Source organism: Pleurodeles waltl, chromosome 11 (genome assembly GCF_031143425.1).
Source record: "Pleurodeles waltl isolate 20211129_DDA chromosome 11, aPleWal1.hap1.20221129, whole genome shotgun sequence".
Taxonomy (NCBI): domain Eukaryota; kingdom Metazoa; phylum Chordata; class Amphibia; order Caudata; family Salamandridae; genus Pleurodeles; species Pleurodeles waltl.
Genome location: NC_090450.1, coordinates 816,662,405 through 816,690,199, shown reverse-complemented (window position 1 = coordinate 816,690,199; position 27,795 = coordinate 816,662,405). Strand labels below are relative to the sequence as shown.

At 42.6% G+C, this 27,795-nt stretch overlaps 1 protein-coding gene across 1 annotated transcript; it reads left to right on the top strand.

Annotated features, from left to right (window-relative positions):
• Nucleotides 1-874: 874 nt before the first annotated feature.
• On the top strand, nt 875-25,233 carry LOC138266159 (uncharacterized). Its single transcript, XM_069214618.1, has 5 exons — nt 875-1,059; nt 5,398-5,546; nt 18,330-18,416; nt 19,733-19,816; nt 22,071-25,233. Exons 1-5 carry the CDS (start codon nt 1,023-1,025, stop codon nt 22,527-22,529), a joined length of 816 nt encoding a protein of 271 aa, XP_069070719.1. The 5' UTR covers nt 875-1,022; the 3' UTR covers nt 22,530-25,233.
• The last annotated feature ends 2,562 nt before the right edge of the window (nt 25,234-27,795 follow it).

Below are 27,795 nucleotides of genomic sequence, written 5' to 3'. Positions count from 1 at the left end.
ACTGAACGGATTTACACCAAATAACAAAAAGGTCTCTTTCTGCACCAAGAGCTACCTTTCTGTCAAATTTGGTGTAATTCCGTCCAGTGTTTTTTGTGCTATGGCTGTTCCATTTTTCCTATGGGAATTAAAGTTGGAAACACTCTAAATTTCACACACCCCTTTATCTCGGCGTGCCCCTGATGGATCACCCCACAATTTTCCAGACAGCAGCTCATGTGACTGTCAAATTGTTTTGTAAAACGTCATGAAGATTCATCAAGCCGTGCCAAAGATAAAGGCAAGCAAAAAACAGCTTTTTCTATAGAAACTAGGTCCTAGCTATAACTACCTACTGGTGACATCCAGTAGATAATATACACACACATATATATATATATATATATATATATATATATATATATATATATATATATATATGTATGTATATATATATATATATATTTATATGTATATATATATCTGTATGAATATTCAACAGAAATCCCATCTCGCATCTTCTACTGACTAACTTCTCTCCTGCATCTCTATCTAGCAGGGTAAAGAAGGCAGAAAGACAGATCTGGTTCAGGTCAGGCTGCAAAAGGAACTGTGGAGGCTTCGGTTTCATTATAAGGCAGCATAATATGTCATCACTTCTGTAAACTGGCTCAGAGAAATCAGAAAATATTGGGTCACCGCACATGGCACAGTGGCCGAACCAAATGACAGATCATTGCCCCATCATGTACAATGAAAAGCTCGAGCTGCTCTCTACTGGCAGACAGACCTCTAGGAACTAGTTCGAAGAACAACTCGATTAGGTGTCATTTCCTTTTTGTGTGGTCACAAAGCAGCACTTCTATTTTGATTAGTATCACTCAGTCGTTTAACACTAATTTTCCAGGAGGGCTGGTCTAGTGCCTGCGTTGAGTATTGGCTCATCAGTGCAGACAAAAAGGCAAGGTTCCTCATTTCTGTTCAGAAAGGCGAGAGCAGCGGTGGTAACCTCACAGGACGCAGGAACTTCTGGTGCTTTTAGCATGTTTGGCAACTCCAAAAGAATTTGGACTCTACGAGGTACGGTTATATCTTTATTCTATTATTTGATCAGCTTTTTAGGCTAATTCAATATGGTGTGATGTTTTGTCCTTTTGCGCTAAAAGCTGTCAGCAGCCCTTCATGTGTTCAGATTAAAAGGTTGCTTGCACTGGTGACCGTGCCATTGTCTGGTTCTGTGGAGCATGTGACCAAGGTTTAGCGTCTGACTGATTCATTTTAACCAGAAATAGATCGTCCAGACAGGCAAACATGAAGGATCAAGGATTCATCTGCTGTTAATATGAAAGCTCTTTTTCTTGTCCAAGGCATTATTGTGTGGAAAATAGTTGAAATATATGGAAATTCATTTCCAGAAGAATATCTCGCAAAGCACAGAAAATCCATGTATATGGCACACATGAAGCGACTCTCTGCGTTCCCCGACTCACATAAACACTCACTCAGTGGATATGATCAACAATGTAGACTGTGCCTTTCATTTTATTTGTTGCTAAATGACTCACATTTCAGGCCACAAAAATCACTACTTCTAGTAGCCCTAGTGGTTATTCCCACTCCTTTGTGGTATGTTTTATACTGATCTTAGTGAAAACCCAATGCAAAAGAAAACACACATATCATTTGCTTTTAATTTGCATCTCTCGCACCCAACACACATGATGGCAGCCATTCCACAGGATTCAGTATCATTAAAATGTTCATCATTGCATATCTAAGGACCAACACACTGTGATAAAAAATTTAGGACGCACCTCATCTCAATCTGCTTAGCTGATAAAACTCATGTGTCGCTGTCTCAACCTCCTTGAGATATTACTAGTCCTGTGAAGGGATGGCAAAGGGAGAGGACATTTCTTTTAGCATCTCATAATATTATTAGGATCATATTTAAGAAAAGTGGCGCTGCACCTAGTGCAGCACCACTTTTCTTGTGCCGCATAGTGCCTCCCTAACGTGTGCGCCGTATTTAATATACGGTGCACCATGGTGGTAGTTAGAGAACTAACGTCAGAATTTTTGACACTGGTTTGGCGCTTTGCAGGATTAGCGTAAAAAATGTTGACGATAATCCTGCAAAGCACCCAGGGACCCATTGTAAACAATGGGAGCCTTCTTTTAAGGCCTGCTCAAAGCAGGCGTTAAAAGTACCGAAAGAAATGATGCAAAGAAATCTCTTAGATTTCTTTGCACCTTATTTTCAGCTCCCCTAACGGGGGAATGCCACCTTTGCATGCATTATGCCTGGCGCAGTAATAATGTAGCGCAAAGGGTTGCAAAGAGGCACAATGCATGCATTGCGCCACTTTGTAAATATGGCACAGTGTTTTTAGCCATCTAACGCCACATTAGCATTTTTAAAAATGACGTTAATGTGCTGTTTGAATGGCGCTAGGCCCTCTTAAAACTGGGTCTACTGACCAAACAACCTCTTCCTTGCCCACATTCTGCTTCGCTTGCTTCTAATAAAATCCAATTTTTGCTTAACATTTTCTATTTTCCCTAAAATCTGCTGTTTTCAAGCACCACCAAATCATTGGAGTCCAGTATACAATATAGGGCCTCTGAACCAATGACGATGTGCCAGTTGTGTTATCTCAAGGTGAAGTGCAAGTTATTCTGTTCCAGGATACTGAGGAGGCTCTTTGACTTCAGAACGCAGGCTCGGGTCTTGTTGCCCAAGAGTATAGTACAGGTTCTGCGACCCCATAAATTAGTACAAGTCTACTCAACCCCGATATGCAGTGTAGAAAATATGACTCAGCCACCTCAGATCGAGTGTGTTATTAACTTCTCACATCCCCAAGTGTACTTGAAAAGCTTGAACTTCAGAACACACTATCCTGTATCTTGTGATTCCAGAAAAAAGTGAGACAATAAGTGTCCCAGTAATGCAGTTCAGGCCCAGAATGCAGTGGAGCTGCTCCCTTAACTCTAGGATTCGTTTCTGGTCATGTAACTTTAAGGCACATTGCACTTGGTTTCATCGGATCTACATTGCAAAGGTTGCAAGTCCAAGTCAGGCCCTGTGAGCCTCAGCTGCAGTGAAAGTCAGTGTCCCAGAATGCAATGCAAGTCTCTTGAATTCCGTATGCAGTGCAGGTTCTTTGAATCCAGAATATAATCTGGGTTCTGTGACTTCAAGATAAAGTACATGTCTTTGATACCAGGGTCCGGGATGCAGTGCAGATTCACTTACTCCAGGATGCTCCCCAGGATATATTATACGTCTTATGGCTTCAGGGTACAATAGACGTTGTTCAGCACCAGGACACCATACAGGCAGTGAATTTCATGATGCAGGGCAGGAATACTTCTCCAGCTCCAGAATACAATAATGGCCCCCTTTTTACCTCCAAGATGCATCTAAAGTTCTGTGGGTGCAGGATACAGAGCACTGTTTGGAACATCTGGATTTAGGGCCAGATGTCGGAACCATCGCAATGCTGATTCACATTTTGCGAGTCGGTACCGGCTCGCAAAATGTGAATCCGACTTGCAAATAGGAAGGGGTGTTCCCTTCCTATTTGCCACTCGCACTGCAATGCAGAATTGCTTTGTGACCGCGAAAGCGGTCGCAAAGCAATTCGCAGTTAACACCCGCTTGAAGTGGGTGGTAACTCATTCGCAAACGGGCCCCTTCCCCTTTGTGAATGTCGCTGAAAATATTTTTTCAGAGCAGGCAGTGGTCCAATGGACCACGCCTACTCTGAAAAAATGAAACCAAATGGTTTCATTATTTTTTTGAATTGCAACTCTTTTTCCTTTAAGGAAAACGGGCAGCAATAAAAAATAAAAAAACTGCTTTATTGAAAAAGCAGTCACAGACATGGAGGTCTGCTGTCTCCAGCAGGCCACCATCCCTGTGAGTGCAGGGACTCGCTTTGGGGTCGCAAATTGCGACCCACCTCATTAATATTCATCAGGTGGGTCTTTGCAACCCCATAGCGAGTCGCAGAAGGTGTCTGAGACACCTTTCTGCATACAATTTTGTGAGTTGCAAATTGCGAGTCGGTCTGATTCGCAATTTGCAAGACGCAAAATTTTCTGTTGCTACATCTGGCCCTTAGTGCGCTGTATCCAGGATACCCTGCAAAGCATGAAACTCCAGAATACAGTGTGTGCCCTGTGTCCTTTGATTTCGGATGCTGCGCTATGCAGCATCCGAAAATCAAAGGACACAGGGCACACACTGTATTCTGGAGTTTCAGTGATCTTAGGATGCAGCGCAGATCATTTTACCCTTGCATACATTGCGGTTCCTTGCAATGTGGTGCTGACTCCATGTACGTTTGGACCTAATTATGAGTACTACATTGGGATATACAATTAATTATCGCACCTGATCAAAGTCGAAACCAGGTTCATTAAATTCGGCCTTTCACGAGTTGTGCCCTAAAAGTGGGACTTAACATGGGAACCTTGGTGCTTGTGGCAGGTTTGATCTGCTGAACTGTAATGTGGGTGCAGAATTTAATGCGTGGTAAAATTCGAACCACCTTTAATTGTGATCCCTGAGCAAACACGTGTTTGTGCACTGCTCACTATTATACAACCCACTTGTAATCAAGGCCTGAGGTCCAATGATATTATATTACTCCCAAATAAAGCTCAGTGTCCTTGACTCCTAGATGGAGTGTATGTGGCTCCAGAACAATTAATGTCCTGTGGCTCCATGGAAAGCTTCAGTGTTTGGTACAAGTCCTATGACTCGAGCAGTCAGTGCTGATCCTGGGAGTCTAGAATTCCAGATTCCAGGCTTCAATATATAGGCCATTGCCCCTGGATGCAGTGCATGTCCTAAAATGCTGTTCAGACCTCCGGCTACAAGATGCTGTGCAGTTCCAGGTTACAGAACTGGTCCTGCAAGGTTACAATGTATGCAGCCCCGTCACTCCAGGTTCTTTTACCCCAGTATATAATTCAGTTTAGTAAGCCTGAGGAATGTAGTGCTTGCATTGTGACACCCAGGAAATGTGCCGAGCTTTTAAAATAGAGTACAAAGAAGAGCCTTTGACCCCTTGCTGCACTTTTCCCTCTGTTTCAAGCATTCAAAAGATACCCCATGACATCCAGGACCTGTTACTTCAGGATCAGGACTAAGAACATAAGTTTCCAAGAAGCACAGTCCACAAAGACAGTATTTAGACGTTGTCAAGCATGATTCAGACATTAAGAATCCAACAAAGTGTGTGATTCCTCAGTTAAGGCGGCCCCATAACTACTTAATTATAAGCATGTGGCTTGGGAATTGAGGGCTATTGCTGCAGAATCCATCCTAGCCTATAAAGGCATGACTCCAGTGAGAATTGTATCTGTTCTTGTCCAATAGTCTGAGTTGTTCATTTTTTTCTCCAGGTCTTTTTTGTAGGTTTTGCATGCTGTCTACCATCCTAGTGACAACTAGTTGTATCCCCTGGCAGAGGCACAAGTGGCAGATCTTAAATCAAAGTAAAGCCAAAGCTGAATCAATGGAGCAAGAGGTCAATGAAGTCTTCACATTCTATGTAAGTACGCAGCCCTTCAGCTCTCATTTTCGTCAAAAGTGGATGCGCTTTGAATCCATCATCCGACACCCCAACTTTTCACAAGTTTCACTACCCATGTGCAGAGAGTAGGGCTGCCTGCCTGCCTGTCTGTATTTTTTCAGGTTACAGTAATTCAAAGCCAAAAATAGCCTTTCTTTGCACCAATAATAGCCTTGTTTTTCTGTGATGTGCATTAAAACCAAGGAGGGTATCTATACCTGCTCTAAGTACATCTGCCTACTTGGAGGCACCCTTATTATTCTATGAAAATTACGTGCAGTGGTTATTTTTAGCTACTTAACCTTTTTATTGGAAACATATAGCTTCTTAGGCCGTGTCACCCTTCCTATTTTTGTGACATATGCTAGTATTAAAACATTTAGAAAGTAAATAACCATTGCACAAGCTTGCTAAGGTCATACCAATTTTCTTTGCCAAATCGTATGTTTCCCTCCTTGTATACAGTTCTAGTGACCACAATTTTTAACTCTTGCGAGGGGGACAGAAAGGCGCATATAAACCAGAATAAAGAGAACACAGATCTCCTGGCCCCTGAAATCATGGAGGTCTACAAATTCTATATAAGCATTAAAACCTATGTATATGTCTCTGTAATACACTGTAGCGAGAAATCCTGAGATAAAAGTCTATCTCCAATTTCCATATTATAACTTCTCTAGTCACCTGTAATAATGTAATGACATAGCTCCTCAACTATAATAAATTAATACAGTTGAGTTCTGACATAATAATACCTGCTACCAGAGCCGGCATGGGGGAAAAGCATGCCAGGAAGCATAATTAAAGCTGCAGTTTAAACAGTGAAACCAAAACCTAGCTCTCATTTCTTCTGAATACATTTTCTAAATAAATAGTGATCAGTAGGAAGGAGATCCTTATGGTAACATGTTTATTTTGTAGGCAATTATACGAAAAATAGTATTTTACAATTTTGTAGGCAATTATACGAAAAATAGAAAATCTTTGCAAGAGTCGGCACATTCTAAGATTCAACGTTTTTTTCTTTAAATCTGACTTGTATGAGACCGATTCTATACCTTTTTGCAACAAATATACAACTGCTTTTTGTAATGTTTAATTTTGCACTCCAGAAACAATAGGGCCTATACACTTTGTGGTACACTTAATAGTACTACAGCAGTATTGCTCATGTTCTACAAAATACTATTCTATTTTTATGATTTATGTCTGCAAACATCATATCTCTTCAAAATGAAAGAGCAACACACCAAGGAATTAAACTGTATGTGGGAAGGGGGGTGGCATAAACATGTGTTATACAGAATAAAGTATCCACTGAATAACATTATAAGGATATTACATGTCATCCTGGAGTTCTGTAACCTTATAAAGAGACTCAGTTATCATCATCATTATCATCATAACACATACTCAATAAAATAACTACACACAGACCTAACCATTCTTCAACCATCTATAAAAATGTACTTATGCTAATTGTGGATTGGACAAAATGAATTACAGCCAAACCAGTTGTAGGAGAAAAGAGGTGTTGAATAAAACCAAGCCAAGTCTGCGATGCCTTGTATTTACTGCACATCACATAGGCTGTAAATACAGTTTCCTATGGTACATATATATTTCATGAAAAAGCATAAAGTGCAATGTGCTCTGAGAGGACTTTTCATCACATGGGCAACACGTGAGTTTCTGAAGCAAGACACTACTCTTAGGAAAGTCACAGAAATTAATGATATTCAATCTAAGACGCGTGAGATAAAAACAATGTTGTGAATTGATTACAAAAGAAAGATAGGGCTCCATAATCCCTGGGGTTGAAACATTAGCATAGGGATCTCACCGTAGGTTTACTGCATTTTTTTGTAATTCTCAATTTGTCACAAAATGTACAAAACAAATATTTTATTAAAACTTTAATTGAGGTATTTAACAAATCAGGTTTGTTAAATAATGCAGGAAAGCCCCAACTGGGAGCAGGCCCTTCTAATGTATGATAACCAAGGGATTTTTAATACATTATTCAAAGCTAAGCACTTTTGAATTATTGAACTCTCCTCAAACTTCATCCATATTGATATTGTTGGAAGAAGTGGACCTAATAAAAAAAACTGTAAACTTCACACTTGTATAGTGCACTACTCACCCATTAGAGTCTCAAGGAACTGTAGGCATACTGCTGTGGAACCCCTCCTCACTTTTTCCCTGTGAGGCACCCACTCCTGGGCAACCCCCAGGGTGAAGCCAGGAATCCAAGTGCTGTCAGGGTCTGTGGAGATTAAGCAAGCTATTGCACAGAGTGGGACCCATTAATTAGATTAGACACAAGGCAAGAATTACCTTGTCCAAAGGAACTGAGCCCAAGATCTGCTGAGGTGGGAATTGAACCGTGGTCCCAGGCCACATCTCTACATCAAGGTCTGCCACTCTAACCATTGTGCCACACTTCTCCACATAATCTAATCATATCTTATATAGGTAGTCCTCAGTGCAATATGACAAGTTTCTGAGTGGGTACTATGCACAACAGGCAATAATCTTCATAAGAAGATACTCTTGGCCTTTTGTAGATCAGTTATAGCTGTGTATCTCCAGAGATCTACACCTTAGGTTGCCACAGATATAAATTGAATTTTGCATATTTAGAGCATTTCATTCATGAGCCTTTTACCAAGTTTAGCTACAAACAGAAAACAGCCGCTATTATTGCCCACCCCAGAGTGTTATAATTGTTGTTAAATGCAGCATCCCACGTTACAGGCCCAGGGCACAGGCGCAGTGGCGTAGCTATCAGTGGTCCAGCCACTACACCAGCTGCAATTATTTGCAACTCTGCTCGGTGCCTTGTCTGTATGAAGCCCATTGCTGACTGCCTGGCACAGAGAGACGGCTGGGTTCTGTTTGTAAGTGTAGCTGAGAGCTAGTGGAGATGATGACAGATTGGCTCAGTGGCTGAGATTTGTCACAGTAAGGGCCATACACTGGCCACGTGTGCCCTGTGTCTCCCAAATCATTCCAGCATCCCAGAAGGCCCAAAACGATAATTGTTCGATTCGATCCACCCTCCCATGTCCAAGTGAGTCAGGCCAATATGCCTACCATTCCATATATCCCTGGACGTGTCAGTTTACCTGTCTCCAGGCGTCCACGTCAGTATGAGGCTTCACAAATGTTGAGTATTGACAGTTTAATACACTCCAGTCACCTTCCTCACACGGCTGCCCTCTTTTCAGGCAAATGCTTTACAGCACAGAAATGAGTAGTGTAGGGTAGAAAAGGTCACTGTAGTAATTGTGTTAAAACTGTCAGCAGTAGTGCCAGTTCTGCAAACTCTGGCCAGGCAATAAAAGTCCCAGACACGTTTTCTTTAATGTGAATACACGAATTAGGTTCATATGCGCAGTTTTTGGAAGGTGAACCAGAGTAGCTTCCGGTGAATGACAGAGTAGGTCATGCTTTGTAGTGGTAGTTGTTCTTTCGTATTGCTCACTGCACTTCTTCTGCAGATGTATCAGACTCAGGAAGGCAGCATTGCCAGCCCAGATTTGTTACCTTGTTGTCTGCGTCTGTAGAGTCTATGACAGTACTAGTACGTTTGATTTGTGCAATAAAGTACTGATAATATATTAAAAAAATCTAGCAAACATTTTTAAAAAAATAACATAAATGCATCCAGGAAAAATTGAGGCCTATTCACTTTGGACTGTGTTTAGTACTACTACAATAGTACCACTCACGTACTACACAATACTATTCACAAACCTGCGTGAGCCTCTTCTGTCTTTCCTATGCAGAGTTGTACGCCACAGTTGGGAAGGTCTTCACACACGCACGGATGGGTTTTAGTAGGAAATGTGCGAGGAACCCATGGGTGTTGCTAGAAAATGGGGAATATTTACTACAAAATGGGAAGGGATAAGGAAGGGGTAAGGAAGTGTTTAGGCTGTGTGAGGAAGGAACATGTAAATACAGCCACCCACCCACAAAAGAGTAAGCACATTGCTATTCACAGACAGCACTTCTAAAGATACTACAACCAAAACAAGCATTTGCAATGAAAAGGGTCTTGCATTTGCTCGAGTTAGAGCTATTAGCGTTGTAAACTCCTAACCGGATGTTTCTTACCTCACAAATTAAAAGAAGAAAACAAATCGCACTATGTAAAATGCAGCGCAATCGCACTGAAATTGAAAATGGAAAAAACGGAGCACGATCGCGCTATGTAAACCCAAGCGCGATCTCGCTGCGTGGAAAATAAAAGATAAAGTATTCCGGAAACCATGATGAAAACATTGAGCCTCGTATGACTTCAGTAGTTTACCGGTGCTGTGTAGGTGGGCTACACCGGAAAAGGCATGACGTATGCATTCCTTTCACGAATGAAAGCAAGCGGATTTTAAAAGGCAAGCCCACGAACCAATGGAAAGTGACTGATCTGACATGGGCGTGGTTAGAAGCCCAAAGAGAGATTACTGCAGGGGACTGAGCGCTTTGCGCTCTCCCCTACAAATGACCCAAAAACATAAATTGTAAACCTAGAGTACTTCAGCATAGTTCCACAGAACACATGTATATAAATGTATATTTTTATATATATAAAATGTGTGTGTTGTTTCAATGCTAGTGTAAACACTATTTTCAATATAAAATTATTACATATTTAAAATAAATTAATATTAATATGAAAATACCTATTTGAGAATAAATATAACTCAATAAAAACAGGAATTAATTCAAATTAATTATTCAAATGATAATTAATTCAAATAATGGGATTCCAAATGTAATAATAATGTTAATTCTAATTAATTTACTTTATTTATTTGATTATTTATTAAAGACTTAATCTTATGAGTTATTGTGCTGTAAAATTTAAATTGGTTTAGTTGTAGGTTAATAATTTTCAGAAATTAATTTAAATATAGTAAATCTATATGTGCAAATATACCTTTGAGGATATGGCCCTAACATTGTAAAACTCAATTTCATTCGCGTCAAACTAACTAGTAGCAGGTTCCTGATAAACACTGTCAAAAAAAAAAAAATACACCAAAATAATTCCTAATTGCCAATAACAAAAACAGTAAATTTCATTGTATTGTACCTTTAATGTAAGAAGAAAAAACAATATACATTTTCATTCACTATATTACAGGTCCCAGCTATCTCCCTTATGCTGCCAGGCCTTTTCCTTGTGCTGCATTTCTTTGCGCTTTTCTCTGCTTCGGCTCAGTCTTGTCTCTTGTGATAATTTCCTGGCTCTTGTGCTTCTCTTGTTCTCTCTCTGTTTTGCTGCTGACTCTCTGAATCTTTTGCTTCTGTTATTCTCTCTCTGCTCCTGTGCTGACTCTCTGACTCCTGTGCTTCTCTCTCATTTCTTCTTGGTTTCGGGTCCCTGTGCTGATTCTTTGACCCTTACACTTCTCTCTGTTTTTGCCAAGTCCTAATTCCTGTGCTCGTTTCTTTAAATACTGTCCCTTCTCCATTTCTGTTTGTGCTCCCGCCCGATTTTGCTGACGAAACTCCTCTCCTGATCACTGCCACCTCCCACCTAGCCCCACCCACCATCTTCAAGCACCCCTTCCTCCATCCAAGACCTACTTATTGGAGGCTGCAGGGCAGCTGACACGCGCTGCAGGAGTGCCTCTGGTGCGACAAAGGCATACCAAAGGCAAGCACATCTGTGCTTGTTCGTGCCTGGGCTGCACCCAGCACCAGGACCCATGGTCCCCAGCTCTCCTAGCAGGTACAATGCCTCCACACCCTGAACACTGGACACCCCAGGGAACACTGCTAACACACTGCATCTCATGCTATGGTAGGACTGTTCTCCTAAGCCAGATGCACCTTCCCCTGCACTACCACCATTGTGCCACAAAGCACAAAGCCAACCCCCTGCCAAACCACGTCAGAAGAGACCCACCTACTCCACTGCCTTCTCGTCAACACAGGATCTATATGCAAGCACTATACCGAGCTATGGGACCTTATACCCACCCTCGCACCCGACATCGTCTTCCTCACCTGGCTCAACCCTGCAACTGCCCTTGACATCGCCACAGGAATCCTCATCAGGTACAAAATCACTCACCGGGATCGCATAACAAATCTGGCGGGAGGTTTAGCCATCATCCTCAAAAAGACCACAGAGTGCACCACCATCACCGACAATACCACAACCCTCATAGAACACCTCAATTTCAAGCTCCACTTGACAAAAAGACAACCATGAGACGCACCCTTGCATACTGACCCCAGACTTTGTTGCACCCCTAGCCCTGGACTCTATGGACTACATCTTCTTCAGCGACCTCAATGTCCACATCGATGACCTCAAAGACAATAACACCACCCACCTCCTTGACAGCATGAGCAGCCTCAGACTGTCGCAAATCATCTATGACCCCACGCACAAAGCAGGACACCCCTGGAGCCCATCTTCACCTCAAACAACTGCTTCAAATACAGCCTCATCACAGAACTCACAAGGACTGACCATTGCATTATCCACTCTAGCACCAACACCCCCAAGATGGCCAGCATCCCCACCACAGATGGAGCAAACCCACATAGACCACCAGGACTGACACCCTCAACACCTCTATCCCAACCGCCTCCACCAACCTGGAAAAGGTAATCAAGAACTTCAATGCCTGGATCACCAACTGTGTCAACAGCATCACCCCCATCAAAATCAACAACCTGAGATGATCCTCCAAATAGGCCATCTGGTATACACAGAATTCAGAACTGTAAAATGTGACAGCAAACAGCAGGAGAGAAAATGGCACGCCATCAACCACACCAATGACAGGGCAGCCTCCAAGACCTCCTTTAATGACTGCCACAGACTATTGAGAGAAACAAAGAAGACAGCTCTTGCCACACACATCGAAAACAGCACCAAAAACAGCAAGGAACTTTTCAAAATCGTCAAGTAATCCTCCAACCGGACTGCAGTGAAAACAACATCATGCCCTAACATTGCTATGTGACGACCTTGCTGATTTCTTCCATGACAAGCTTGCAACCATATACAGAAATGTCAAACCAAAACCCACTCCCACGGACTTCCTCAGCAGATACACCCCAATCACAACCAACACGAACCACATCTTGAACCACCTCTCCTCCCAGGACTTCACCCCCACCATGAAATACATTCACTTGGGAACACCCACAGACCCATGTTCGCACCACATCTTCAACCTCAGTAACCAAAGGATCTGCTGCCCATCTCAACACCTAAATTACCACTGCAATTTTCCACGACACCTTGAAACACGCCAAAGCCAGACCTCTACTCAAAAAATCTTCTGCCGAACCCAGCGAACTCAAAACCTTCCAACAAATATCCTTGCTCCCATTCCCAGCCAAGGTGCTAGAAAAGGCCATCAACAAACAACTCACAACGTACCCGGAGCAGAACCAAGTACTGGTCACGTCCCAATCTGGCTTCCGCAGCAATCACAGCAACAAGACTGCCCTGATTGCAGCCACTGAAACATAAAAACCCTCCTTGACCGTGGAAAAACAGCAGCTCTGATCCTCCATGACCTCTCAGCAGCCTTCAACACCATATTCCACCACACGCTGACAGAAAGACTCCACGACATTGGCATCCAAGCGGACGCACTGATATGAATCACCTCCTTCCTTAGCAGAAGAATACAGAGTATCCGCCTGCTACCTTTCACCTCCGAACCCAAAGATATTGTCTGCGGTGTCCTTGCAAGGCTCACACCTCAGCCCCACACTCTTCAAAGTATACATAGTCCCTCTAGCAAACATCGTCCAATCTCATGGCCTCAACATAATATCCCATGCAACTGTCATTCAAATCATCCTCTCACTCACTGATGACTCAGTCACCACCATGACCAAACTCCACAGATGCATGAAAAGCACCACCGACTGGTTGAAAAACAACTGCCTGAAGCTGAACACAGACAAGACAGAAGTACTGATCTTCAGCAACAACAGCAACCCATGTAATGACTCCTGGTGGCCCTCAGACATTGGACCCACACCCACCAACCACACCAGAAACCCTGAAATCATAATTGATAACAAGTTCAACATAAAATCACAGATCAACGCCATCTCCTCCACCTGCTATCTCGCCCTGTGCATGCCACAGAAGATCTTCAAATGGCTACTCTGCACACAAGAGACTTGGTGACAAAGGCCCTCATCACCAGCCGGCTTGACTACGGCGACGCTCTCTATGTAGGAATCGTCACTCACCTCCTAAAGAGACATCAAATCATTCAAAATGTCACTGCCAGGCTCATCCCCAACGTCCCCCAATGAACCCACATCACACCCCACCTCAGGTAATTCCATCGGCTACCTGTACAGAAGAGATGCCAATTCATACTGTTGACCCACGCACAAAAGATCCTACACAACCAAGTACCTGCCTACATTACCCACATTCTGAAATTTCACCAACCGTTGAGAAGATTACGATCTAACTTCCTTTCACTCACCCCCACTCTTCACATCTACTGAAGCAAAAGTGGAGGACTCTCCTTCTCTCATATTGCAGCAAAGACGTGAACAACCTCCCACGCAGCTCCGGACCATAATCCACTCCCAAAATTACGAAGGGCTCTCCAGACCTGGCTGTTCGAATGAGCCCTCCTGGGCCTGCAAGCACCTAGATACCTTATTTGGTGATTAGCTGTACTATATAAATCCTTGATTGATTGATATCAAAGTAAACTAGTTATATAGACAATCTAGACAATACCCTTTCAGGCTTAGAGTGCTGCATGTATTATGCAACAAAGGAAGCAGGGAACTCTGGGTAGTTCCTACATTTAGGTGTAGAGTAGCTTCTTTATATGGAGCACACTACAACACTATCGGCATTCTGAATCTACACACCTCAAATGACTGTTTTTCTTACAGAGTTTTTAAACATAGGATTAGAAGAGTGCCATGCATCTGGAGCTAAAAAATGACAAAAGCCTTTTACCACTTCAGACAGAGTATTAAAGTTTTGGGTTTGTTAAATACCACCCAAACCAAGTTAGAATGAATAAAAGGACCTCTGACACATGTTAGCTCATCAGAGAGGTATAGCTTTATTCCAACACAAGGGAGCACCCAGTGTAAGTCAAGAAAAAACTATTTCAGTGATAGAGTGCTGCATAAATTATGCAAAAAATATGTAAAAAAAGGAAGAAGGGATCTCTGGGCTGATACTAAATATAGGTGGAGAGCAGCCACTTCCTAGAAGACCACTGACATAGAAATAGAATAATATCTGCTGTTCACTGTCATGGTGTAGGAAGAGTGCAATGGAGGATGGAGTTCACTGGGCTTGGTGCTTTGACACGTAATTAAGTGGACAGGAGGGGGGGAACTCATCTGCTCAGTAGTCCCATACCTCGATGATGGTTCTGCGTTTTGAAAAGTGGTGTGGCAGACCTCCATAAAGCCATTCTTTATGTCGTAACTCACCAATATTACACTAAATGCCGATCATGGATATTGTTACTACAGAAAACAGGGTGTTGAGTTTAGTATGGGTATCGAGGTATATATTTTTGTGCTTACATAGGGCCCACCCCCAGGCAATGCACACTTCCATAAGTGCTGAGGCACACTGACCCACTGGGAAATGTGTAACACCTTAACAGCCCAATGTCTTAGAGCAACCTGGATGTTAGGTACAGTCTGCCCAAAGGCAAGCGAAGCCGTGCTTTTTTAGCCTCATTTAGATATCCGTTTGTAAACAGAGAAATTGGAATGGTCAGTCACATGGTAGGCTGTGCATAATTCATGATTGTGTAAGCCCCAATCATGCCAACCAGTCATAGCCTGTTGTCACTGACTCTGACCAATCTGCCAGTAGTGTCAGCCCATGGAGCCATTTTCCAACAGACAGGTGCACTTCAGCACAAGTACGTGCCTACTAGGCAGCCCACAGTCCATGTCCAAAGGTCGCGACCTCACAAACACCGCACAATCTCTTATAAGGAAGGAAAACAGAAAAAGGGAAGTTCTCACATATACATGTGTGCGCACATGAATAAGGTAACTGAACAAGTATTTGTTTGGAATAAGTCAATGTGTGTTACTTCTTCTCATTGATAGTGTATAGCTTTTTGAAGTTACCCTTTTCTTTCCTCTGCAGCAGTTATGTTGCTCTCTTTGGTTAGGTAGGGTTACTTTCCCAAGCACTCTGGGGCAAGGGGCTCGCGGTACCATATTTACAGATGTGTTTTACAACCCTACCGAGGCTTTAGAGGGGTCAATTTTTCTTATTCGCACTAACACCAACGGCATCCTTGCTAGCCACTGCATATACTGAGATTATAATGGGAGAGACGTCATTTAAGAACTGTTATAGCCTGAGGCAGAAGGCATATCATGCTACTAAAACATTCCATCGACTGGGGGTAGAATAATTACAACTAAACAGGGAAAAACAGATAAAATGCTTTGGAATGTTGAAGCAGAAAGCTTGTATCAGCCAACATTGGCCATTTACCACTCCATTTGTCTTCAGTAGAGCTCTCAAAATTCAAATTTTGTCAAAAAAGTATTTAGCTTTTAGATGCACATATTTAGAATAGTAAATCTCATACATCAACGAATATACAACAGAAACAATATCGCATGTCAAACCTTGTTCCAGTCTGAATAACTGAACACACATAAAGGAACAAATTATTATAAAGTATTTTAACAACTTATTTTAGGTGGGACTATATTTTTAATATACACTTCAGAAAATATGTTTTTATTTAGTTTAATATATTTCAATTAATTATGGATTTAATTCAAATTAAGTTAATAGCAGTGGGTGTAAATCCACCCTTACTCCTCCCTAAACCCCTAACAATTTGGAATGAAGCATATTAGTTTTTCCCAGTCACTCTCACCGTCCTTCCCACATTTCCTATTAAGCAGTAGATTTTCATTTATGAGGCTCTCCCCGTAGACATGATAGCAGAGGTGGAAGTCGAGGGAGTACTGGTTTACTATTGCAGTTTGTGAAAAGGCCTCAATATGTTTGGTTAGTGTGATGGTGGATATTCCAGATTTTCAAACCTTTTAGCAACAAGAGGGAAGTTTTGATAGGGATACTTTTTTGCCCACTTATTAGTTAATTGACCGGGTTACTTTCGTTCAATGTGTTCTTTTCCAGCGGTTCTTTGTTGCTTATGTTTGGCAGGAATGGATCCGCTGGTGAAAGAGGGCTTCACTATTCTATATTATTTGTGCAAATGTGGCTGCAGATTTCACAAGCAGTCTAAATAATACTGGTGATCAGAGGAAGCATATGGGGTTCATAATTTCGATAGGCTGAATAATCTTATGACTGTTGCTGGGTTTTAAAGGAGTACCGTAGCAATGTGCTTGGGAGGATGTGTAATCATGGTGCATGCTTGTTTGTGGGCTAACAGCAGTGCCTGAAGGTGAAAAATGTGCAAGGTAAATGACCCAGAATCACGGAGCCACATGCGAAAGTGGAAATGGTAATTCTGAGACCGGCATTTTTTTCGAAGATTCCGAGCTTGGAAACAAGTGTGTACGATTACTGGAGTGAGATACCACCAATAATCGTTAAATCCAGCCCTCGTACCGTCCACTTAATTATCGGGCATCCCATAATAAGGTGCTAGCTAAATCTATTGGGAGTTATTTAACTGTCCTGTTCTAGACAATATCAATTTACATGCCTCTGCCATTGGGCGAGTTGGTATTCTGGTATGTATGAGTTTGAGGGTGGTGTAGAGTAATTCGAGGATCCTGAGGTATTGTCAAGCAATGAGGCATAACTTAAAGTCTATTGGAGTAAACGTTTTCCAATAAATTGGCAGAGTTTCCACCCTCCCACACAGATGGTTACCTCTACATCATTTATCAATGAGCATCCACCAAGTTTCCAACAGTGTTGCCTCAGCTGGCTCTCCCCTCGAAAACCCTTGACTCACCCAGCTCTATTAAGGTGTGATTACTCCCACTGATTTCTATGGCAGGCAAAACAAATACCCCGTATAAGCAGGGAGAGAACTCCCTTTGTGTCATGGAGTTGTTTTTTTGGAGGAGGTTTTTTTTTCCCCCCCAAAACTCCCGCTTCTGAACTTTGTTTTTGAAAGAAGGGAATGCTGAACAACACATAACAACATGGCAGGCCCTTCCACCTTCATGTTTGCAGAAAATGCTTCCTCCACATTACCGGATGCACTTTCAGTAAACAGATTCCTGCTAGGCAGGTTAGGATCTATCAATATATTTATGTAGAGGGCAGAAGGGGCTGAGGCAAGGGTGCTGCTGACCTGGCGGCTAGCAGGCCTCCGAGGAAAGCTTAGACTCTTTTTACAAGGTTAGGATGGCAGGCTTCTGTGTCTGAATCCGAGTATGTAGTTCCACTTTGTGACCTGTTAGAGACTCAATATTCAACAAAGTGCTCTTTCCAGGGCTCTTCTGTCCATTTGGGTTTATGGAGGACTGAAGCTTTTTCTCACTCTTCACATCTTTGTAATCCATGTATCATTCAGCTATCTCCGCTGTTCCTTCATCGGAAGGATACACTCCGCTCTCACTGTCTGTCCTCATCTGAATCAGAACACATCCTGGTCTCATTGCTAGCCCCATCTCAGTCAGAATACAGCCGCATTTCATTGACTGATCTTCACAGTCAGCATATGGGTTGCTCTTATTGCATTTACAGCCATGTAATAGGTGATGTTTGTTGTATACAGTCCGAGTGATCTGTCCTGTACTTGTAACTCATGACAGGGGCGCAAACAGCAGATCCAAAAACCGAGTATGGTCAGCAAGACGGAACCAATGGAGTCAGAGTTGAAGCATCTCTTCAAACTTGATGTAAGTACCCGCTCTGTCTGTTCATCTTCCTCCTGCTGTGTGCCGGCCTCGGAACGAGAGAGAGAGATTAAAAAGGAGAAAACCAAAGAAGGCAATGCAGTCATTTTGAGGTTCCTCTGAGCTGGGCCTGATTCACAAAGGTAACTTCTACTAATGTTTTGTTTTTCACAAACTAAAAGTGCAATTGTATTACTAGTAAGTTTACAAGTAGTAAAATTGCACTCGTAGTTTATGAATAACAAAACAGTAGTAAACCTACTAAAAAGTGTAAATTATGTTTGTGAATCAAGCCCGTGCACCTGATTCACAAAGATAAGCTTAAACTTCCATGTAAGTTTACACTTGCTGTAGTAACACAAGTGTAAGTTTACCTCTGTGAATCAGGACCTCTATGGGAACGTGATGCCCCCCCCATATTGATTGTGCATGCATCCTTTCAGTGCCCTCCCCCACCTTCCTCACCAATAGCAGCAGAGGGTATATGCGGCTTAAAAAGCAGAGTCCTGAGTGCTGTGGTTACAGTTGCAAACTCGGCATTGAGGCAGGTGTCCATAGTTTGGGCCATTATTCATCCTCAAAAAGATCAGTCATAATGACCAAGGACAGAAGATAGCATCCTGGTGGCATATTTGCAGCTGCAAACATGGGACATGAGCAGATGTCGGCTGTCCTGCTCCTCAACCCAACTAAATGAGGATAAGGGAGACCGGGACAGCTGCCAAGGCAGTCTATTCCCAATTGTGAGCATGGCCCTGGGGCAAGAGTCAAATTCGTGAACATCAGTGAGGGGGCGAGTTATGGTTACCTTAGGGCGTGAGTTATAGTTACTTGAAATAACTCTATAACAGTTGAATTTCAACGGTTTCGAGTAAATTCTAACGTCCCTGTAACCTTTGGTATTTAAGTGAATTTCTATGTTTTTTTAAATTCTATTTCCTAACTATAACATTCCTGTAACCTTTGTTTTTTCAGTGAATACATATATATAATTATATGCCAGCAGCGCTGCCCTCCAGATTATGAGTCCCCTTTCCGCCAGCCTTTGCATGGCGGTCCGACCACCAAGCAAACGCTGGCAGAAAGGGGTAGTTGGGGACCCCATAGGGGCAGGCGGAGGGATGGACGCATGGGCAGTCATTCCGACGCGAGACTCTGGCAGGCGGCCTCCGCCGCCCACCAAAGTCGTAATCAGCCCCTGTGTGTTTATGCTTATGGTTGAGATGTGATGCAGAACTCCCCCTCTCAATAAGTAATATATTTTACGTCCTTTCTACCGATCTAACATGCCAGTAAACTGTAATTTTAATTCATGACAGAGAGACATACAGAAGATCTTGAATCAGAGCAGAGCCAAGGCAGATTTAATGGTGATGGAGATCAAACGGCTCTTCGATCTCTTTGTAAGTACTGGATGCCTTTGTATGTCCTCACTATGTCATCGCAGTGACCATATGCATATAAGGAACAGCTCAGGCCCCTCTCTCTTTCTTGCTCTTGCTCTCTCTTCGGTGTATTCTCTTCACAGTGTGAGTACTGTCTGTTCTCTCTCATTGTAACCCTTTAGAAGCAGTAGAGAGCCTGCTTTCATCCTCTGCACTGTCAGAACCTGCACACCGTGTGCTCTGTGTCACATGTTAAATGCTACCCGTTCGTGCCGCTCGTGTCTGCCTTAAAATATAGCCTGCTCTCCTTGAGCTGCTGCTCTCAATCAGGACACGTTGTGCGTTCAGTGTCATCTCAACTAAAGATACTCAATGTAGTACCGTTGATTCCCTTGTGCCTATACGGATAGGATTTCCCTTTTCTTTTGAAACAGTGCTAAGAAACATGTCCAGGCGCTATAGGCGGAAGTGAAGCCCCAAAAAACCTATCCCCGCTGCTTCACTTTCTTTCTCACTTCCTGCTCGGAGAAAATATTCAGACACCGATAAGTGGAAAGGGCAACAGGCCTTATGAAGAATGGGAGAGGCTGAAGAAGTAAGAGTTACTGCGGCAACTAACATTACCACAGCCTTCACCCCATCCTCCCAATGCTACTCATAGGAAGACTTTCAAGTATGAAAGACTCTGGGGCGGCCTCAAAATACAGAATAAATATAGCATAGAATATAGCCTTATAGCCTGCTGCTGAAGGCTATACCTGTTGTTAAGCTATAGGCCAGAGATGCAGGCAAGGGCCTATAACGAGGGGGAGGGCCTTTAACAACTGGAATAGCCCGAGGCAGAAGGGCTATAAATCTTTGAGAACATTCCATCCACTAAGGGTAGAATGTTCTAAATTAAAAAAGGAGAAACATGAAAACAAACATTGCAATGTTGGAGCTCTGGGCTTATACCAGTCATTATGAACCCAGAGCTACTCCATTGTTTTTAATGGAGCTCTCAACATTCCAATGTCCTAAATATTGTTAAAGTAGGTCGACCAATTTCCCAATGTAAATAAAAATGTGACTAGGTATTTGGCACATGAGAATAATGATTATGAGGTCCTTGTGCACAGGGATAACTGGTCGTGTGGGATGAGAGAAAAAGCACAATTGCAGAACTCACTCCATTTTAATGGCTTTGTGACCACAGACTTGAATGCCATGTGTACTAATGAATTCCAACCGATATTCACATCCAAGGTAGAAAAAGGGACTGGAAATTGTATTTTGCAAAAAATATTACAATTCGGTTAGCTGTAAAATGCGTGGTAACTCGTGCTGTTGCACATGTCGCAGGTAGGAGTTCGGAGGCGCACACTGCATTCCCACAGAAATTTAACTGGGCAAAAATGCCTTATAATTACTGGGACATAGTGATTTTGGTGGGTTACGCCTCAAAATCAGGGACAAACTCATAGCTAGCAGTTATTTTTCTTACCAGATAAATTCTGCCCCTCTGGAGTCGGTTTTATTGGGTCCGAAAAATACTGGCCTGAACACCAGGTCACTCACAATGAAAACCTATAGCATAAAGCAAAGAGCTGAGCCTTGGCTTCTGCCCTGTTAATTGATGGCTTCATTGTGGACAACTTGAGTTATAGCTAAGTTTATTGCACAGAGGCCTAACTAATTGTCGGTTTTCTAATCTCGAAGGAAACACCCAAGCCCAATGAGTGAGTGGAAGGTGGGTTATATGAGCTTCCTGTTGGGAATTGCTCTTTTGTCAGTTACTGATTGCTTCTCCCAGATTCTTGGCACACCGTGGAGACAATCAAGCCTTTTATATAGAGAAGAGCACTGCTGAGCTAGATCTTTTCGAGTGGATAAGAGAAGATTTAGCTAGGAGCAACATAGGGCAACACTGTATGAACTCATTAGATAAGGATGCTCCGTGAATGCAGTAATCTATGTCGAAGTAAATGTTGTGTGCATTCCTATGAGTCAAGTAGGACAATGTGATCATACATATATTAATATCTTCAAGGTATTTAGATGTGGACCTAAGAATAGTACATTTACACTTAGCTACATAAACCTACATTCGTTGTATGTTGGCAGTTGATATTCTGGCTATGATATTTTGTAACATGATTTTTTTATTATTATCACTATTCTGTCATACTAACTGCTGTACTATAATGTCACTGTAACACAATACTCTTTTTCCTTCAAACTTCATGCAAAAAAATATTTTATTAATTTTCTCTTCATCTTTTCCTAATTTTAGGTGGTTGAACAAGCGCTGGGGAGGAATCTGAAGCTCTGTGATGAACTAGCAGAGTGGTTCCCCCAGAAGGATATACCTAGTCTGCCAGAGATACAGATGCTGCAATTGATATACTGGACTTTGGAGACTATGCACAAGGCCACCACCTGCATCATAGGGCAGCAGAAAGCTCTTCATCCAGACAGTTCTTTGATTCATGCTCTGACCTCTGTTGAGCACAGTACAGAAGGGCTCCTCTCCAACATTTACTCTGTCCTATACATCCTACATGAAGTGCCACCTTCTGTTAACCCCACCGATATGCCAACCCCGTACAGCATCTTAGACCAGAAGATTCAGGGCTGCAGAGTTTTGAAAACTGAAGTGAAGTTCATCAGTGAAGTGTCTGCAGGGCTGAAGAAACTACTCCAACGTGGCTACTGGCAGCGTAGAAAGGATACGAGGACTACGAATTTTTAGACTACTTATTCCACACAACCATCATCATCTATCCAAGAACCTCCAAAGTCCAGCTTGTGGGGCTTGGGTAATTCTTTAGCTCGTTTCTGTTAGCACTAAGCATCAGTGCATTTAATGTCACAGATATGTGCTTACTCATTTAGAGCATGGAGTACCTCCTAAGGGTCTACTAAGTCCATCTTTCTTCATGTTTTCAATTGGATAGCCAGACGTTTATTCCTATGGTTATTAGAGAGTCCTGGTTCATTAGGTGGGAACAGGGAGCATCAACCCGAAATTCACAGACTGCACGTTATTTATGCTGCAAACCAAAGTGTCCACATCCGTGTGCAACTTTGTGCTAACATTTTATTCTATACTCCCCGTTCAACTTCAATTAGGCTTAAATAAGGACGTTCACTGTGCGATTATTAAAAGGCTAAGGACTGGTAGTCCTCTGAGGCCTTTGAAAGTCATCAAACTATTGAAAAGGGGAATGCTGTAGAGGGAATCCTTGGAGGATTCAACAGATAAACTCAAGGTGTAATTCAATTATCCAAAAAATCAAATGACCTCAGTTCAGGAAAATGTCTGCAAATAATTTGAGGTTGGCCTCGAGGAAAAATCTTCAGGGGAAGGTCCCTAGGCATCTCACGAAGGTACTACTCACATGAAAGTAATTGTGTTGAAGCAATCGTTTAGGACTTTGAGATTCCAATAATAACATTTTTACGTAGCACCCCTAATGTAGATTTTGCTGGACTGTGGCAAGTGTTAAAATTACTGAACTGAATTATGTTTGTTTTGTAAACCTCAGAAGACTCACGCCAGCCAGGTTGAGATTGAAAACTATTGCCCGTCGGTTGACAAAGGCCATCAGTGAGTGCTTAACTTTGTCCTTGGTATCTCACAGGAAAATTACCATAGCTGAAGATCTCTGACCTAACCTGAAATGGTAAACCATGAGCTAAACTTAGTTTGTGTTCACTTGTGCTAGTCTCAAGCGGAAGTTCAATAACTATTGTCCACTTAAATGAACTCATCACCTCCACGTCACTCTTCTAGACCCTGATGTGATGAAAAATGTCCAGGACATTCCATGGTGAGCTTGTAAGTTAGTAGGGCACAGAACACATAAGTATATTTTCTTGTGTTAGGAAAATTTGCAAATAGCAAATGATCATAACAAAAAGACTCCCCACTAGGGAGCACAATCAGATCTCATTTCTGACTATCCTTGCAGAGGAGCCTGGCTATAGGTCCGGCAGGAGAAGATGGCTTCAGGTATCTAGAAGTCACTGCTCTCTCCACGATGCGCTCATGAGGGGCCTTGGCTTCCAGAGGTCAGCATTAAAATGGTGCTTCAGAGCTATGCTGTAGTAGAGCATTTTCCAGCGGGTAGCGACAGCCACCTCTATGCTGGCTGCTTTACTGGACTGACTGGAATAATTTATTATTTGTGATCATATATAAATATATATACAGACACATATATATGTGCATATATATATAGATATACATATATTTATATATGCTGTTAGATTATATTTATATACATTTATGGACGTATTTATTGACAGAATGTATTTGTGTATTTAATGAGGTGGGCTAGCCCAAATGAGAGCCGCATAATTTAAAGCCTCGAACAGATGCCAAGAGCCTAATGTTGAGGTTGCAAGGTTTTTCCTCATTCTGTGTGTGTTAATTGAACATTTTCATACTTTTGCGCTTGCTTGTTAGGACCAGCTTTTGGCTAGCGTGGAAATCAAACCCAAAACCAGGGTGAGCACAATCTGTGTCTAGCTACTGAACGCAGGCAGTGCAAACACACACACGCATATCATTTGCCGCTGTTTCTCATCACTGTCCGGGCTTCTATTATGCAGTAAGAGTGAACAACTTTGAAAAAGCTAGAGCTAAAGTAGTCAGTGGTGCTCGGAGGAGTAGGGGGGTGAGGCACAGATGCTAAACCCGGTACCCGCTCTTTGTCATACAATTATGTGTTTTTTCTCCCCATCTTCCAAAATGAACCACAGTTTGAATCCTGCAAGATAGACTTTCTTGTGTCACTTGGCAAACACGGCCTTTTAATGTCAGTGGCCTGTACGTCTGTCGGAAGGGTGCTAATTACCACTAACATTATTTCACCCTACTCAATATACCAGACCCACTTATAGCATTATATCATCCCCACTCAGTATATCATCCCCATTCATAGCATCATATCATCCCCACTTGAGTTAAACTGATCACTGGTCACACTGGGAGTATGTAGTTATGGAGCATATTCTTTAAAGAAAATCTCTATAAAATATGTGTGATACAGAAAATGACCACAACAAATGTAGATTTGAGGTTACAATATTGAAAAAACGCAAGTACCACTGAAACTATATTTTTCTTACTGCCAGGTTTTAAAAAGCATATGTGCTTTAAAAGGTGCATGGTAAAATTAACTAGAAGGGCCATGATCACTGTTAGGATTAAGTGGTTGTAGAGAGCCTAATGTGTGAGCTACTGTGTCTTGCCTCGCTTTGTACATCTATTTATTCTAAATGTTATAAGTATTACTTTGTGATATGTTGTTATAGCATATACCTCTGATAATGTTCAGTTACCATTCCATGCTTAGATTCAATAATAGTCTTCCAAAAGCAAATAACGCTATTTATTTGTGATTGCGCCATTTTGATTTTGTAAGACTTCAATAAATACCTTGAAAACATGTCTTTTGTTGTTATTTGTGTGCCTCCTTTTGCCACTTTTGGGCATCATTACATTTGCCCTTAAAAGGTGTGTGGTAATACCACACTCAATAAATACTGACACTGACTGGTGTGGTATACACCAGTTGCAGTACTACTGTATCTCTCTCAGTTCTGTATGTTGGCATTGGCTTAAATGTGGTAATACTGCTTGTTTCCCCAGCTCCAAGCTGTCTAAATTCGCAATGTGTGGCTTTTACCTGCACGAATCACATCCAACTTTATCTGGTGAAAATCATGCAGCCAAAAACCCAGGGGTGGTAACGCAATTCCACGGCAAATTCCTATCTGGGATGGCATAACTCTACGCAGCCTTCACTAATGCTGTAGCAGAACATCAGGCACACTGCCCTACGTTCCTGATTACTTTTTGTTAAGTTTAAAAGCAATATTTGAACTGAAATTGGATGGTACATATGTACTCGGTTTGCTAAATATCTACTTGCAACACAATGTTGTGTGGTACAATGTCTCCTCTTTTCTTACACACAGAAGCGTAGCTTATCCAGTAAGATTCGGGTGCTATGACTCTCAAAATTCTCAACTGGAAAAGCAGAGGGCCAAAGAGTGAATGGGTGGGATAACCGAGGTTCAGATGGACTGCTTCCACAAGGGGCAGAGTCAGGACGGAATTGCATTAGGTGTGCCTCTGGGGCTGATTTAGAGTTTTGCAGATCTCCATTGCAATGGCTGCTAAACTCAACGTCCGCCCACCTGAACTGATAAAATTTACTCCAGTGATGTAAAACGTCCTCTAACAGTCCAATGGAGTAGGGGTCATCGAAGGTCAGTCATCCAACCACTGCCCAATATTGAGTGGACAGTTGGATAACTTTTTCCCTGTCCCTCACATCCAGGTGTGGTGAGGGACAGTAAAAACCAATGACCTTCACATCATGTAAAGAAACGTCCATGGGGCTGATAGACATCTTTACATTTGGTGGGTGGAGTAAAGGCAGAGTGGCAAATGTAAATCCTCTGCAACACATTCTTCCTCTACTATGTTGCCAAAGGCTAAATCAGGCACTCTGTCTAGTGAAGCACAGTGGGCAGCCCACAAGGCTTCAGAATACCACCCCAAGCACATGCCAGTGGTGAGACTATTTGCTAGCATTTGTCCCATCACCTTGTGAGTCTTTGATTGCCAGTAGCATGCCTGGAAACCTGGGCTGGCGCAGCTTTCAAAACCCCACTCCTGCCAATGTTTGTGAATTCCCAAAAGTAGTAAAATTGCATCCATTCCAGGAGTACGTCTATGGGTGCAGATTTGCTACTTTTTTGTAAACTGGACATTATATATATATTTAAGTTCCTTACCCCAAAAAAAGAACAAATTAAAACTTCTAAGTTAAATCAGGACAAGCAAAATCAGCAGAGACACAGCAGACCCGACTCAGCGCCCTAAACCAACTACCAAGCCAAGAAAGCAGTTATTTGGGAGGTGTCACACCACAAACAACCCTCTCCCACTGCCCCACCAAAGCTACTCCCCTGCTTGCACATTTGTGGAAGGGTGAAACACGGGGCGGCTCCTCCATAAGGGTGGAGGAGCGTTGCCCCCCGTCAGCAGCGGCATCTGCAAACCTTTTCCCCAAAAACTATAATAAACTAAGTTTATCATAGTTTTGAGGGAAAAGGGGCGGGCCACGGGGGTGATGAGCAAAGAGGGGGAGTGCTCAGCACTCCCCCTCACTGCGCATGTATGTTTGGCTGGCCGTCTCGGGCTGGCCAAACACACATGCGCAGAAGGGTCACTCCAGCTCAGCAACACAGTGCTGGCCTGGAGAGAGCCTGCACTGGCTCCCAGTCTGCCTAGGAGCGCCCAGCCAGGGTGCTCCCAGCCAATCCCTGGGAGCCTTTGCTGGAGCGAGACGGAAGAGCTGAGGAACGGAGTGGCGCGTTGCGGGAGTGGAGGTAAATGTTTTTTAAATATATTTTTTTAATGTTATGTGTCGTCGTTGAACGGCCCCACCCCCTCTAACCATCCTCCCCATACACCACCCCACCCCCTTGGCGAGCCGTGACTGGTGAAAGAGAGGTTTCCATTCAAACATTTCACCTAGGTGCGAGCAAGATAGGAGAACCCATGATTACTTTACTTTGAGTGAAATGTCCTGCTGAGAGTGTGGTACAGTTTCATAAGGAAAATAATCTAAGCTGAGGTTGCATCCTATCCTGGAGCAGGAGTAGTTGGGTTGCACACACCGTCTATGTCCTGTCCAGCCATAGGTATCCTTTAGACAACTGCAGGCTTCTAGTCAAGCCTTCTGGAAAACTTGCCAGACCCCACTGAGTGTAGTGCAGGAGTGAGGGATTGTATATTCATGATGCTATTTCGTGACTAGAGAGTTCACTAATAACTGGTGTCTATGAAATTACATTTTACCCTCCATAAGTATTCATAGGTATCCATCACCTATGCCTTGTGAATTGCTAAGCATCACCATTGAAATGGAAAAACTAAGATCTTGTTTTCAGTACACTAAATGGAAATGTTAGGGTATTCCCTGTATATTTTTACG

Coding starts and splice junctions, on each gene's coding strand:
- LOC138266159 (XM_069214618.1), top strand. CDS start 1,023: ATGTTTGGCAACTCCAAAAGAATTTGGACTCTACGAG. Junction 5,547..18,329: donor ATGAAGTCTTCACATTCTAT/GTAAGTACGCAG, acceptor AACTCATGACAG/GGGCGCAAACAGCAGATCCA. Junction 19,817..22,070: donor AACGGCTCTTCGATCTCTTT/GTAAGTACTGGA, acceptor TCCTAATTTTAG/GTGGTTGAACAAGCGCTGGG.